Source organism: Falco peregrinus, chromosome 11 (genome assembly GCF_023634155.1).
Source record: "Falco peregrinus isolate bFalPer1 chromosome 11, bFalPer1.pri, whole genome shotgun sequence".
NCBI lineage: Eukaryota > Metazoa > Chordata > Aves > Falconiformes > Falconidae > Falco > Falco peregrinus.
In genome coordinates this window covers 19839714-19853823 of record NC_073731.1, presented here as the reverse complement: position 1 = coordinate 19853823, position 14110 = coordinate 19839714, and the positions used below count along the sequence as shown (strand labels likewise).

General features: G+C 38.8%; 1 protein-coding gene across 4 annotated transcripts in view; it reads left to right on the top strand.

Annotated features, from left to right (window-relative positions):
- MTA3 (metastasis associated 1 family member 3) overlaps positions 1–13560 on the top strand; it is a 136610-nt gene extending 123050 nt beyond the window's left edge. For all 4 annotated transcript variants that reach the window (XM_055816412.1, XM_055816413.1, XM_055816410.1 and 1 more), the window contains one exon: positions 9203–13560. In XM_055816412.1, coding sequence (XP_055672387.1) covers positions 9203–9214 — 12 coding nt within the window. In that variant the 3' untranslated portion in view covers positions 9215–13560. The remainder of the gene's footprint in view (positions 1–9202) is intronic.
- Positions 13561–14110: the final 550 nt, after the last annotated feature.

Genomic DNA, 14110 nt, shown 5'->3' with positions numbered 1-14110 from the left:
ATGTTTTAACTGAAGGTCTTAGGGCTTAGCTTTTTGTTAGCTCGCTGCTCAGCTTTTTCCTAAATCCACATCCTCAGTGGGAATGTGTCATCTTGTAATGTTTTGTTGTGTTCTATTGTGGGAGTTAAAACCAATTTGGTTTTGAACAATACCTTCTTCTATAAAGAAGCATCATTGTATGGGAAGCCAGTTTCTCTTTTGAAGCCTTGGGAAACGTACAAAATAACAATAACAATGCTAACTTACCAGACCAACATAGTCTTCTGCATATTTAAGCATCAAATAAAGGATAAATATACAATTGTTACCTATAGCAAAGCTAGAGTAACACTAGTTCAGAGCTAAAATTAGTTTACTCTCACCATTCCTATGCCTAAACCACAGTGGTTTATCACATTCGCTGTGGTAAACACACTGTTGCTACAGATAAATCACAAAGAAGATGATAAAACTGTACTGTGGTGAATATGTTAAAAAATATGTCAGTGATCCTCACACTCTTAAAATGCGCACAGAACTGCCCGCTAGCTTTTGTTTATAAGTATTGGGTTCTTCATTTCAAATTATAGATAGAGGACTTAATACTGAGCTAGTCTGTATTACAGTTGTATGTATTTAATCATTTATTCTTACTATTTTCCTCTGATAGTTTAAGGGATTTTAACTCATCAAGACCTTTCAAATGCATGCCCCTTTGGCATTAATGTAAGTAAGGCTGTGGAAAAACAGATGTTAATTGGTCTCTTTTTGAGGAAAAGCTTGCATAAGTAACTGCATAGGCATTTTAAATGTGAAGTACTGAAGAGAACATAATGACTGTAACTGTGAAAGCCAATCACAGAGATAACCGTCAGTTCTTCTCAAACATCTAAGGAAACCTGGCTGGTTGTCTTCCTTACGTGTGCTATGGATGGAGGCTAAAACATTTACCTGACAAAATATAACAGAAGTGTTGTTTTAGTGGAAAAAGTGTGGATCTGCACTATAAATTCCTCTGTTGCTTGATGTGAGACACCAGACAAGTAAGTTAACCTCTGAGTAGCTCCACCTTTTCATCTGTAAACTTGAAAAATGTTGATGTATACCTCCTGTTACAGATGCTTTGCAGTTTTTAATTAAGCAGTCCAGCAAGCAGTATGAGATACTGGTGTGAAAAGTGCTCGCCATAAGACCGGAGAGCAAGTATGGGTGGCAGAAAATGAACTCAAGTAGGCCTTTGGTTACATGAATATTAAAAAGAAAGAATTAAAAATCTAGTCTTTGAAATGAAGCTGACCTGAGAGATTAGCATCAAATCATTGTGACAAAGCTTTCCTCTGGTGATGCCACAGTACAGATTTCTAATCCGTATTCTGCATTGGAGCTGCATGTGTAGAGTCAGGGCTGGTTATGCCAGAGACTGGTGGTGTGGAGCAGAACCCCAGGGGACAGTTTTGTGAGGGAACTTTTGCTCTCCAACTGTTTCTGGTAAGACCGGTTAGTTTTGATTTTCAGCCCTTGCTCAATAGCAAGTCTCCAGAATGCCAAGAAGCTCCTCCAAATATACTCTGTTGATACATACATTATTCCAGGAAAAGTATATGCATAATTGATAAAGAGGAAAAATACTGTCAATTTTTTTGAGCCTCAGGTAGTATTACAAGCTCCAATACTGTAAACACACGGTGTCTAGGTCAAAAACCTCAGATGAAACCTACCCTGAAGTAATCAAACAAGGTAGGGAAAGAAAGAAAGAAAGAAAGAAAAATACTAATAAGAACCCATACAAAGTTTTTGTGTTGAAACAGTTCTCCTAATAAATAAAACACAAAGTCATTAAGATGGGGTGTTTAAAGCATCTCAGAGGTAGAAACAGCAAAAGAAGTAAACAGTCTTTTTTTACCTCCTATGAAGTATGCAATAGAAAGTTTTCTGTTATCTTGGACTGAAATAAGCATATTTAGTTAAGATAATATTTTTGAAAATACTCAACACAGTATTTAATGTTGCTGGGGAAATGGCACTTAATGCTTGTAGCCCAAGGCCAGAAACAGAAGTTGTGTATTCTGAAAATTTTTGTCATCTTAATGTCTGGGATAACACTGGAGTTATGAATTCATGTACCAAATGTTTGTGGAGTTGGTGAAAGCAACATTGCATTCCACTCTTAGCCAGCTCTGATGCATCTTCTCTGTGATTTCTTGCCTGTCTCAGGAACAAATACGTGCTGCCACGTGGGTAATGTTTTCATCTAATAGCGAGTGATGTTTAATCAATATACAGAGTGCCATCCTTCTGCAGAATTACTCGATGGTAATGAAAATTCCTGTTGGCAGAGTGTAAAGTTTTGTAGTGTGGGAATTCACCCACACCCTGCGGACGTAGTTAGGAAGAATAAAGGAGCTGCTTTGAGACCTTCTGGCGTGTGTGCCTGTGAGCTGTAGAAGGCTTTCTGCCTCCTTGAATTCCCAGGGTGCCTACGTATTGACACATCTGCAGTGATCTTGTGTGTGGCTGCACAGGGAGGTTAAGCAACTTTTTAACAGAGCAGGCTTCGTGCCTTACAGCCTCTGAAGTGGATGGTAACTAAGGAGAGGCTAATGATTTTTCGATAAGGTGCAGAGCAGCTGTCCCATAGCTCAGGTTGCAAGTCTGTTGAAGCCTGAGCCATTGCTTTGTTTTAAGGAATATGAATAATTTACTTTTTACCCAATTCCATGGAGCTACCTTTGCTAGGATTTACCAGTTCTAATCCGCTCTACAAAGCTGGCCACTGTGGTGAAGCACCATGGATCCAAAGACAGGCATCATCCTGTCTTCAAGGGGAAAACTGAGGATGGTGGCTCTGTGCATGCACCTGCCAGTCACTGCGGTGTGGTGTGACAGGGGAGATACTGTCCCTGCTGCCTTAACAAAGCTCCACCCAAGCCACAGGGCAGCTCCTGGGCTGCTTATTCCATGTTGAGCTCCTCGTTGTCCTCGTTCCTACCAACTAATCGGGGGGGGTGGGGGGGTTTAAACTGTGCCTATGACAAATCAGTCTGTCAGGGCTTCTGTGCTGCTGGCTTCTCTGAGAAGCCAGCGCTGCACCAAAACTGATGTGTAATCGTTTTTGTCCTGGCCATCTGCAGTGAGTAACTTTAGTCTCCTTTGGTGGTAAGTATCAAGCTCACAAATGAACCGGGAGGGTAATTTCACTGCTGATTGTAAAGATTTATATTTAGTCATCATCTCATGACTGCTGTATGACAGCATCTATGTATAATGTTTCTTAGGGCTTAAAAGTTTTTCTCAGTTCTAGCATTCAACTGAAAAATCAATAGCAATGCTGAGAATAAGACTTTGCACTCTAATTCTTCTCTCCTAGCATCCTAAACCACTTTAAAATATTAATGAAATATACCATTTTTAGGGCAAATGAAAGCATAGAAAAATCTGTCAAACAAGGTGATATTTTTCCAAAAGCCATGCCAGTCGTTTGCAGTAAAACTAGATGTAAGTCATTTCAGTAATGGGTAAGGTTCCTGTTGTTCTAGTTGTGCACTCTAAAAATGCACACAAAGAGATATTTTCTGCTCTGAGGAGGTTTTGATCCAAGTAGATTTGAAATCAGCAGCAGGTAGAAAGAGGCAGAGCGGTGGCTTGTGCCATGCAACAGGTCAGGTGTGACACAGTCATCGAAGTCTGTGCTTTAAATGCTAGATGTGGATTTTTCCTCCCAGTCAACACTCAAAAAAACATCATTCTTTGCTCTGTGTGTGTATGTATATATATATATATATATATATACACACATAGTAGCTATAGGCTATTGCTCTGAACATCAGAGAAGCCTTCAAGGTGGTGCAATGCTTGAAAATGCTGTGTTAAGATCTTAGGAAGCTCTGACACTGTAATTTGTAACTAGTGTGTCTGTAAGTTATGGTTCATGGAGAACAGTTTTGCTCCATAAATATTGATACCAAATTGGAAGATAAACACCAGCAAAGGAAAACATTTCCTTGCTGTGAGTAGAAAAGTAAGACAAGCTCTTAAAACATTTAAATGAGGTTGGCATGCCTATAGCAGCACCTGTTTACTTTTATAAAGGTTGTACCACTCTGCCATCTGTATGAGTTTTATAATGCAACTAAGTGGCTCATGGCAACTGCTTTCCAGTAGCCTGGAAAACACTTCCAATTTGTTTTATAAACAAACATGTCACAAAGGAGCTTATTTTTAAAAGGTGTATCAGTGTCAACCTACTTCTGCCTTCCAAATTTATTTCTCTTACTTTCCGTCATTTTGAGGTTAGATGGCAACTTTAATATGGGTAAGCTTTACCCTTAAGATGCTGAGGGGGAATTTTTTTTTTTAAAAAATGTCTAAACCGGCAAGTCAAATAGTTAAATAAAATGCTTCTCATTTCCACATAGTTAGAAATGTAGCAAGTGCTATGAGTCATTCAGTCTCTCTGTAACCTGTCAAGTTTCTAAGAATCTGTGCCTACAGCTTCATCCCAGTTAAATTCTCTTTGAGCAGACAGCATTACATACATTTTGGTCTTTTACTTCGTTTAAAAGTGTGCTTGCATTAATAGAAAGCCTATCGGCCTCCTAAGATAGTGCCCTCTCTTGTAGTTTAATCCACTGAATAGTTAGAGTGTAACTCTGGGTACAAGGAGCCTTCAGAGGAATGAGTGACAATTGGGTCTCATAACCCCCAAGGAATTACGGTTATTTTTTAAATAGTTTTGGTTTTTTTTTTGCTAACTGGCCTTGAGCTTACACTGAAAATTTACATTGCACAAAATTTACATTGCCCTGGAACAGCAGAAACTTGACAGATCTTTACCTAGAAGACTTTATTTTTTTTGTTTGGTTTTTCTCTCTGAGTGTCTCAATGGTTACACTGACTGTAAGTTTAATGTGAAACGTGCCAGAATGCCAAATCCTGCCTTGCTGTAATTAATGTCTAAAATTCCACCTCCTTCCAGGGTTGGCAGTATTTTGTGTGCCTGGCACATGTAAGTTGCTGTTTACAATTGGCAAGTCATACCAGAATACTTCACCCCAATCTAGAGATTAGGTGGAATTTCAGCTACGATTGTCCAGGGAATGGGTTCTCTTATGCCTGCTGCTGACCTGTGCATATTTCTTGCGCTACCAGCAACAGCTGGTAATAATACGATTCTGCATCACTAGGTCTTAGCATATGAGGGTGTTGCTCAAATGGCATCAGTCTAAGAAAGACTCAGGCAAAAATATAAAACTAATTTATGTAAAGCATGAAACGTAATACTATGCCCTTAATGTATTTTTAGTGGAAACAGAGCATCAAAAGCACTTCTGGACCTCGGTATTGAAGAAGGGTTGTGGACCTCTCAAAAGTGTGTTTGTGTGTTGGGGGCAATCCCCCTTCATAGGAAAATGTTTGTTTCTTTCAAAACAAGGTTTGTCATCTGCTGCAATGTCAGTAGGCCTTTACATGCAATTAATTTCTCTTACAGTAAAAACTTCTGCAATAAGTTGAATTTATTTAGTGTTACTTTTTAAGTACTGTTGGTTTGAGTGAATAGACCAAAGTCACTACTGTAGTCATCACAACTCTGAGACTAATGCAGAGGAAGCAAGACTGATGCACAACAGTTTATATATAGAAGCAGAAACAGACAGATATGCCTGATATCAACAGAGCTAAAGCAAGTAATGCCTTTAACTCCTATCAGAAAAGGCTTGAAAACCAGATTCTTGACTAACATCAACTGAAGATCACCTTTATTTTATTCAAGTTTAAAAATCCCTGCAATTTTAATGTGTGGCATAATTAGAGCAGGGAACTTTGAGTCAGCTTTTAGAACTGAGGAATTTGGTTACCAGTTATCCTATTCCTGAGAAATCTGGACATAACAGATTATATAGGATTGCGCTTAACTTCACCAGATGGTTAGTTACATGGAATTCACGTAGAGCCTGAGAAAGGGTAGGTTAATTGAAATGGTTTGCCTGATTAAATTTAAGCATCCCATAAATACCACATACAGCTTAACTATTATTTCCACCCAGTAGGTTCCGGTATGTGTATGAAACTTGCAATAGAAGGTAGGTCTTAATAGTGTGTGGTACATGTGTACATTTCCATATTTCCCTGAATAGGTGCCAGGGGTCTTGCGTACCTTTATCTGCAGTTAATAATTGAAGTATCATGCAGATATGAAGAATTTGTCTTATGCCTACATTAGCAGTAGTGCATCACATTTGACATAAAAATGAGCACAGTGGGCTTTATATACTGATCACCTATTAAAAGTCTGATTCATTCTCATGCCTTAGGTCTCAGGAGGGCTAGAAATACAGTGCGAAGGCTTTAAAATACTTTTTAATTCACATTTCTCGTCAAGTCTGTAACACATCATACTTCGAGGACTAGTTTCAAAAGTCAAAGGGGAAAGCAGGGGAAAATGGCAATTACTCTTTCATAACAACTGCAAAGGATGTTACCAATGCTACAGATGTTAAAGCCATTTTCTTGCCATCACCAAATAAAAGCTTTATGTAATGAAAACATATGGCTGGTATTAACTGAAAAAGGGGCAGGAAATTGAACATTAAAGGTGCCTCTGCCCTTAATTCACAGTATTGCTGGGGGAGGGGAGGAGAAGTGCCTGAAGTGAAAGGGTGACGACAAGCTTATCTTTGAATTTCCTGCCTTTCATCAGCTACTATTACAACCTGCATATTTAAGTATTAAAAATAAACCTCTACAGAATTATAAAACCTGATCAGTGCCTCTCAAAAAGGTTGACTGTGTTTAGTTGCTAAATTCTTAATTGCAAAGAATCAGTTCCCTCACCCTCTGTATTTTTTTGCAGTAAAAAAGAACAGCTCTGGCTTTTAGTGAAATGGTTGTTTAAATATTACATTTAATGAAGTCAGTGGAAAGTTTCATTCTTCCAGTTTTATTTCTGAAAGGCTATATCCCAGAAAGCTAATTTCTGGAAGCATTTTCACAATCCTGTTTAAATAGAACTACTGGATTGTCTTTTTAGAGTGCATACCAGATTGGTTCATCTGACAGTCTATATAAAGCTGCTTTCATTTAGACTGAGGAGCTGACTCTTTCTGTGGCTTGCTTGATGTAATCATGTGATGACTTCCCCTTTTTTTGTGCTGCCTTTTTTCATGCTAGTTTTGAACCAGTATTTAATGAGAATAACTACATCTTTTGACTTGGCTGTCCTTAGAAAATAATCACAAATTTTAATCACAAATACTTTACTATCCTTACATTTAGTGTCAGCTGCAAATTGCTTTCATTAGTAGGAACCCCTTGGCAGTTCATGAAGTTGCCATATTGAAAATTCAGAAGGGCAACCAATTATCTAATATTTTTGTAAACCATGGGCTTCTCAAGTGATTATTGACCACATCTGTTCTCTAAATAAATACAACGTTTTACAAATTAATACATCAAAAGGGATCTGGTTCTGTAAGCTTTTGCTGGAATTATCCCCATTAATAATCAGTGTGGGTGATGGCTGTTGTCTGTTCACATGAATTTACAAACCTAGTTGTCTCGTTATTTTAGAAATACACGTTTCTACCGGCCTCAGGTTACATTTCTATGGTCTTACCATTCTGGAAGGTCTGCAATAACTTGTCAATCAGTTGAATATCTTCTTAGGCCTAATTTAAGATGACTATGTAGAGACAGTACTCAAACAGTAAGTTTGCGTCTGTGTGGGATTACATGAAAAACCTCAAATTAACTTTCTGGTGATTCCTTTCCTTTTCTTTTGTTCTACATATTACTGAATGATGTTAAATCCCAATTTGGTATTCCAGGCCATGAGATGCCCGTGACATCCATCTTTCAGGCAGCTAAAATGAATGCTTCTCTGCACCTTTTAAATACATTAACCAAAATAAATGTATTTTTCAGGCTCCCTTTAACCTCTAAGAGCACAGTATATTCTCCTGATTTTTGACTTTTTGTTTTGCTTTCAATTATGTTCTCTTCTGTGACCTGGTTACTTGTCTGGAACTTGCATTCCTGGGGAATACTCAACCAGTAACTAAATATGTGTTTGAAATGTAACATGCAAATTATTATTTTAGTATTCAATAGAATTTATTTTAAGCGGATCCTGTATTTTCAGTGTCACGTGCCACCATTTTTCAGTTTCAGAGTTAACAGTCCACTAAGATGAAAGGGGCAAATCACTTCTTGAGTTACCATCTCAGATCCCTGATGCAGGTAGGCACATCAGCACCCTCTGGTTTGTAGTCAGGTCATATTTTCAACTTGAAAAGTTTGAATTAGAAAGCTTGGTATCATTTCGTGTTAGAGGCCCCTGTTTGCTTTAATTCATTTCCATAAGCTCAAAATCTCTGTAATTTATAAAACTACCTAAACAAAATCTGGGATTCTGGACTTGGGTGAATTCAGAAAGTAGGTAATTTTCCAGTAACATCTGATATTCAGGACTCTGCCAATGAAGGTGGTTGTTGACATACTCTGTGTGTCTCATTTCTGTGTTTTCTGATACTCTACCATGGATACACTCAGCATCGTGGTTATTGATTAATAATAGTGGAGAGACAGTCTAGTTGGAACATAACAAAGCTTTTTGCTTCAGAGTTATCTATCCTTGGATGTATAAGATTACAATACAAACAGCATGGCCACCTGTAATGAATGTTTCACCTGTCATCTAAGAGTCTAAAATTAAAGTGAATTTACTGAATCTGAAAAGCACTCATACCAAAAGCACAGAGATTCGGGTCATGCATTATCTGCAGGCTTGATACAGTGCAAATAACAATTGCTCCCAGTCCATCACTTTTACAGAGGCAACACATGTACTTGGGTGCTAGTGAGGTACTTTCCTCTGTGGTTCTTCATTCCTGTATTGATACGAAATGTGAGAGTGCACCATTTGAGCATTCTGGCCCAAGATTTTATGTAATTTAATGTTATTGTCCAAATATTGTCTAACACCAACTCACTTTTCACTAAGCAATTATCAGTTACTAGTTGGAGACAACTGTGAGTCATCAGTTGATGGACAGGGTTCACTCTTGTTGACTGCAAGTCACTTTTCCATGAACTAGCCTTCCTGCTCTGGTAAGAGTATTTGTTATGTTTGTTATTGGCTCTTGAGCAGTCTTCTGTTAAAGACTGAGATTTATCTCTTCTGTTGTCTCTTTCTTCTTTCCCTCCTTTCCTCCTTCCCTCCTTACAGAAAAATCCGTAAGAAGTTCACCAGATCACAGCTGAAAAGAGCTTCCAGAACACCTTGTTCTCCGATCATTGCAAAGGCAAAGTCTCTCATGAACAATAGGCAGGCACGAACACAGCCAGGAACTATCATGCACTGAAGATATAACAGCATCAGCACCATAATCATGTCAGAATCATGTATAATTGTGAATACAACAGGACCTTCCACATCTTCAAGACAAAAATGCTGTACGGACAGATTGTGGCTGGGTTCTGTGTTCTGGGCAGGATCCAACAGCAGCCCTTGTTCTCCCTCATCTCTGCAAGGGCTACTTCTGGTTCACTGTGCAGGCCTATCCCAGATTGTCCTGCTGTTCCCTCCATTCCCAGTCATCAGCGTTGGCTGGTCAGGGAGGGAGTGTTTGCACTGACCGCACTGAAGGGGTGTAGATGCAGAGTCCACCCACCTTTACTTGTCTATGCCTTCTAGTGGCTTGATACAAAAATACACAGCTTTCAAAACTATTGCAGTGTCTTTAAAGTGGGATTTAGCCTTAAGGGGCTTGCATTTTGAAAAACAGCTGCAAATGTTGGGTGTTCATATTTTCCAGTATTGGCTTGAGTCACTTTGGATTTGTTTTTGTGAACTGTTGAGCATCGAGACCCTGAAATGAGGACAAGAAGTAGTTGAGCAGTTCTGAAACTTACACTGAATTAGGAAGTGCCCATAATTAGTGGCCAGTGTTCAAAAAGCTGGCCGTATTAGCTTTGGGTAAAATCCTGGAAAGTATTATGTGTGGCAGTGAACATCCAGCTGGACTAGTTGCATGTGTAGGAACTGGTCCCATTGTCTGTATATTTGCAAGCATCGACCGATTTTTTTGGGTATTTTTTGCATTTCTTGAAGCCTATTCTGAACAGTGAAAACCAGCAGAACGCCATTCCTAGGAAAACATGAAGAAATAGAGTATTTCCTAACAGAAATGTCTCTCCACAAAATAATTTCTACATTTTGATACATCTGGATAAAAAGGTGTCTTGCAGAATGCTTTGAAGTCCATAATTGTAAGGCTACAGGTGGATACTTACCCTGGAGAGATGATGTGCCTTTTGAAACTACTTGTAGGAAACTGTTCATCTCCCTGAAAGTGGGAATGGCAACAGAGGCAGGTCTTTTTTCTACTCAGGTACTTACAGGTGAACAATCTCTGTCCCACTTTGAAATCAAGAGGCAACCAGTGTGTAGCACTGCTGTGTAAACCTCGTTGGGACATGTTGATTATCTGAGGCGAGTTGTGTCCTTCAATAGGTTTGGTTTCCGTATGGCTTTGTAAGAGGTAGTCAGACACTGAACACATCATAGTCAGCTGAGATGAGCTTCAAGACTTCCCCCCCCCCCCCCCGTCTCTTTATTAGGTAGCTCTAACGGTGTCATATAGATGTCAGGTTTTCATCCAACTGTGGATGTGCCCTCAGCTCTGTCATCAGACAAAGATCTAAGTGGTGTCTCATACCTCTGAGTGATTCCCCCAAAATTATTTCCCTCCCCATGCGATTTATGGTTTCAGCCTGAAAGAGCATCTGTGATCTTGGTCTGTAACTAGCCATACTCTCCATGTAGGAATTTGAGCTCTTGAGACAGTGACTCAGATGCTTCTTCAAAGAAGAAAGCGACTTGACCTCCTGAAGGGACTTACTGATGATTTTCTGGAGTGATGGATCCAGGTCTTGTTCAGTGTTCTTCACCAGTATGAAAAGGGTGAATATGAAGGAGAGATTATGACATGAAGTGCTTCTAGTACCCTGAGCACCCTAGTGAATGTCACTGATTTGAAGTCAATTGGAGAAGGCCTGGGATTCATCTGCTTACAGTTCTTTCCAGTAGCTGATGAAGTGTGCAGCCCTAGGAGTCTCTTCTAGCCACAGGATCTGCTTTTTCCTCACACCAGGAGGGCTTTTCATCAGATAACTGAGTGGAGACAACCTATTCTTATTAGTAAGAATTGCCTTTATTAACTATGACATATGGGAACACCTTTTCTATAATTGCTTCTTCACCCATTAAAATAAAGAAAACATGATTATTCAGCAATCTGTTTGACTGAAAGTATGAAAACCGTGAACAGAAAGAGGTTTGTCTCCCTCAGGCATCAGTGAAATCGCACACAGCAGACTCATTTTCAAAGTGTCATTAGCTGTAAGGTGGTGGATTTTTTACCATGCCTTATTAAGCTTGTACTCAGATCATTTCTTTTAGTCAGTGTGCTACAGTGTCTAGCCAGTATTTTGTAAAATCTCTCTGTGTTTCAGCTTTTGACAAAAGTATTAGTATCCGTAATAGTCTGATGTGAAGTCATTTTTTCTTCTTTCCCTCTGAGGAGAGAGACTGGTAACATGGCCCTGTTAACGCAGCCAGCTGCCTGATACCGTTATCTTTTGCATCAAATAGCTAAGGTAAGGAAGAATCCTTTGCAGCTTCAAGGTGAGGTGCTTCATCTGAATACACTGGAAGTAATGCTGTGCCCCTGCCTGGCAGCCGTTTCACAGGTTGCAGCGTCACCCCTTGGGGCGGTAAGGCACGGAGACTGATCGCTGGAATAACTTCTGCGCTGTCTTTAAACTGTTTTGCATGCAGCTGCACAGAGACTTTCCCTCCCCTAAAATGCACACAGTGCAGAGAAACTGCATGCCATGTATCGCACCTTTGTCTTTACCTGCTCTCTCTCCATGTTACCTTTCCTGCAAGATGTTCTCCAGAGATGGATACAGGATTTACCTGTGAATGTCGACTGGAAGTGATGATGGAAGATCAGCTGAAGACATGTTCCTGCTGGGTTTGGGCATAAAGATTTAATTTTTTGTAGAAATTGTGACACTCCTTACCATATGTGTAATACCATGCTTTCTGTCAAGTTAGAAGATTTTTCCACTGGCTGTAAGCAAAGATGACACATTCCTATATAAACCATGAGAGTATATCCACAGCAAATCAGAGCTCAGTACTGTTTTTATTAAGCTTCCCAAGATAATTATTTTATAACTAGCTAACATAGATCATCAACAATGACAAAGAGTATAAATATAAACCTCAGAAGCAAGGACAAGAAGTTTGGTACTTAGCGTGGATGTGAGCAAGAGAATCTAGGCAGCATCAGCACTGCATTTGCAATATGATTTGTTTTCCTGATAGCTAAATAAGAAATTTGTCTGAAAATCAGCCTCTCCTCTTGCAAATACAGGGCTAGAAAAACATGCAAAATGCACCATCTTTTTGTGTCCAGAGGTCTCATATAAATAGTAGGCAGATTGTTTTAATGTTTAAAATGTCTGTGTTGCTGATTTCAATTATACAGCTATTCTGCTCTCTTGAAATAATTAGTATATTGTTTTCAGATTAATTTTAAAGGCCCCTAATTAGCAATGAAAGTTTTGTTTCTGTAGGATGGAAAAAGGAGATTTGAGATACTTGAGACTGCTTGAAATGTGTTGGTGATATAAACCAGTATCTTTTAAACTGGTGTTTTGATTAAGGGCAAATATAGCCTTCATTTCTGCAGTCCAAACTTCCCAGCATGTTATGAAAAACTGGGTATTGAAACTGAAAAGAGAAACAAACAAGCAGTAAATGGTGAACTGGAACGTGCACTTTTTATTAATCTAAAGTAAGATATTTTTTTTAATAAATATAATTTCAACACAGGTACTTTCCTAAGTATGAAGGCTTAAATAAAATGGAATGGCTGCGTAGTAGTGTCTGATATATTCACAGCATAACAAGCCACAGCCTTTTGCAGAGAAAATTATAGTCCTTCAGAAATACTATATATTGCGTAGTATGATATAGTGGACACAGTGTCTTCATATATGTGTACTGCTATAGTAATGGAAGTGTTAGAATCCTCTGGAAATATCAGCAAAATAATACTAATTTTTCATTTTCTTTTGAAGGTCCTTTATATAAACCTGTGTCTTCATAGGCCAGAGTGGGTGTCGAGAGATCTGAGTTTATATAACTTGCACAGTGGGATTTTTTGGACTAAGTCAGGACTTTTTTATTCAAAAGTTGCATGTTGAGGGAGGAAATGTAATTTTGGAATACATGGGTTTTGGATAAGAGTTTCGAGGTTGTACTATACAATGATCAACAAATTTGCAGAATATGCTCCTGTTACTTATAAAGTTTAACAGCTGGTATTGAAATACAGTACTGATTAAATAAAAAAGAGAAGCATTAAAGACCTGTCTTAAAAATTCTATTGTTTAGACTAAACGTGAATTTCTCAATGGAACGGTAAAACTGGGAAGCTCAATGTTGAGTGTTCAAGAATGTGGAGCACCTTAGAATGGAACATAGTACTATTTGATTTGCATTAAAGTGTCTTTGTGTACAAACTTTGTGACTCGGCCCTTTTTGCAGGAAACTATATTTCTGCATTGACACTGTCATCCTGTTTTACAGTAGCTATTGAATAATCAAAAGACTGAAAAATTATGAACTTTTGAAACTGCAGTATAGTTAAAGTAGATGAAATGGGGATGAGGAAAGAAGACTCAAAAGCCATGGACAGACAGACATGAGGTATTGGTCATTGCAGTGGAACACTAGAAAACTACTTAGGATTGAACTGAAATCTAGGTGAAAGGACTCAAAGGCCACAAAAAATACTAGAAGTTACAGTGCATTGCAGTCTCCAGTGCACTGGCCCATCTAAACTTTGTGGGTTGGTATTAATATCAAAACCAAATGTTCTTAATTTGGTAGCACCTAGAACTGGTGGCCCCTATGTGAATATGGGACATAATCGGAATTCTCTTCCTTTCTAACATCTGAAGTAATTTCCCCAAATAAGCTGGATGTTTTTTGCACAGAAGGAGAATCATACAAAGGGCTTCTGAACAGAAGTAATGGCTGCTGCTTCACAGGTTTGTT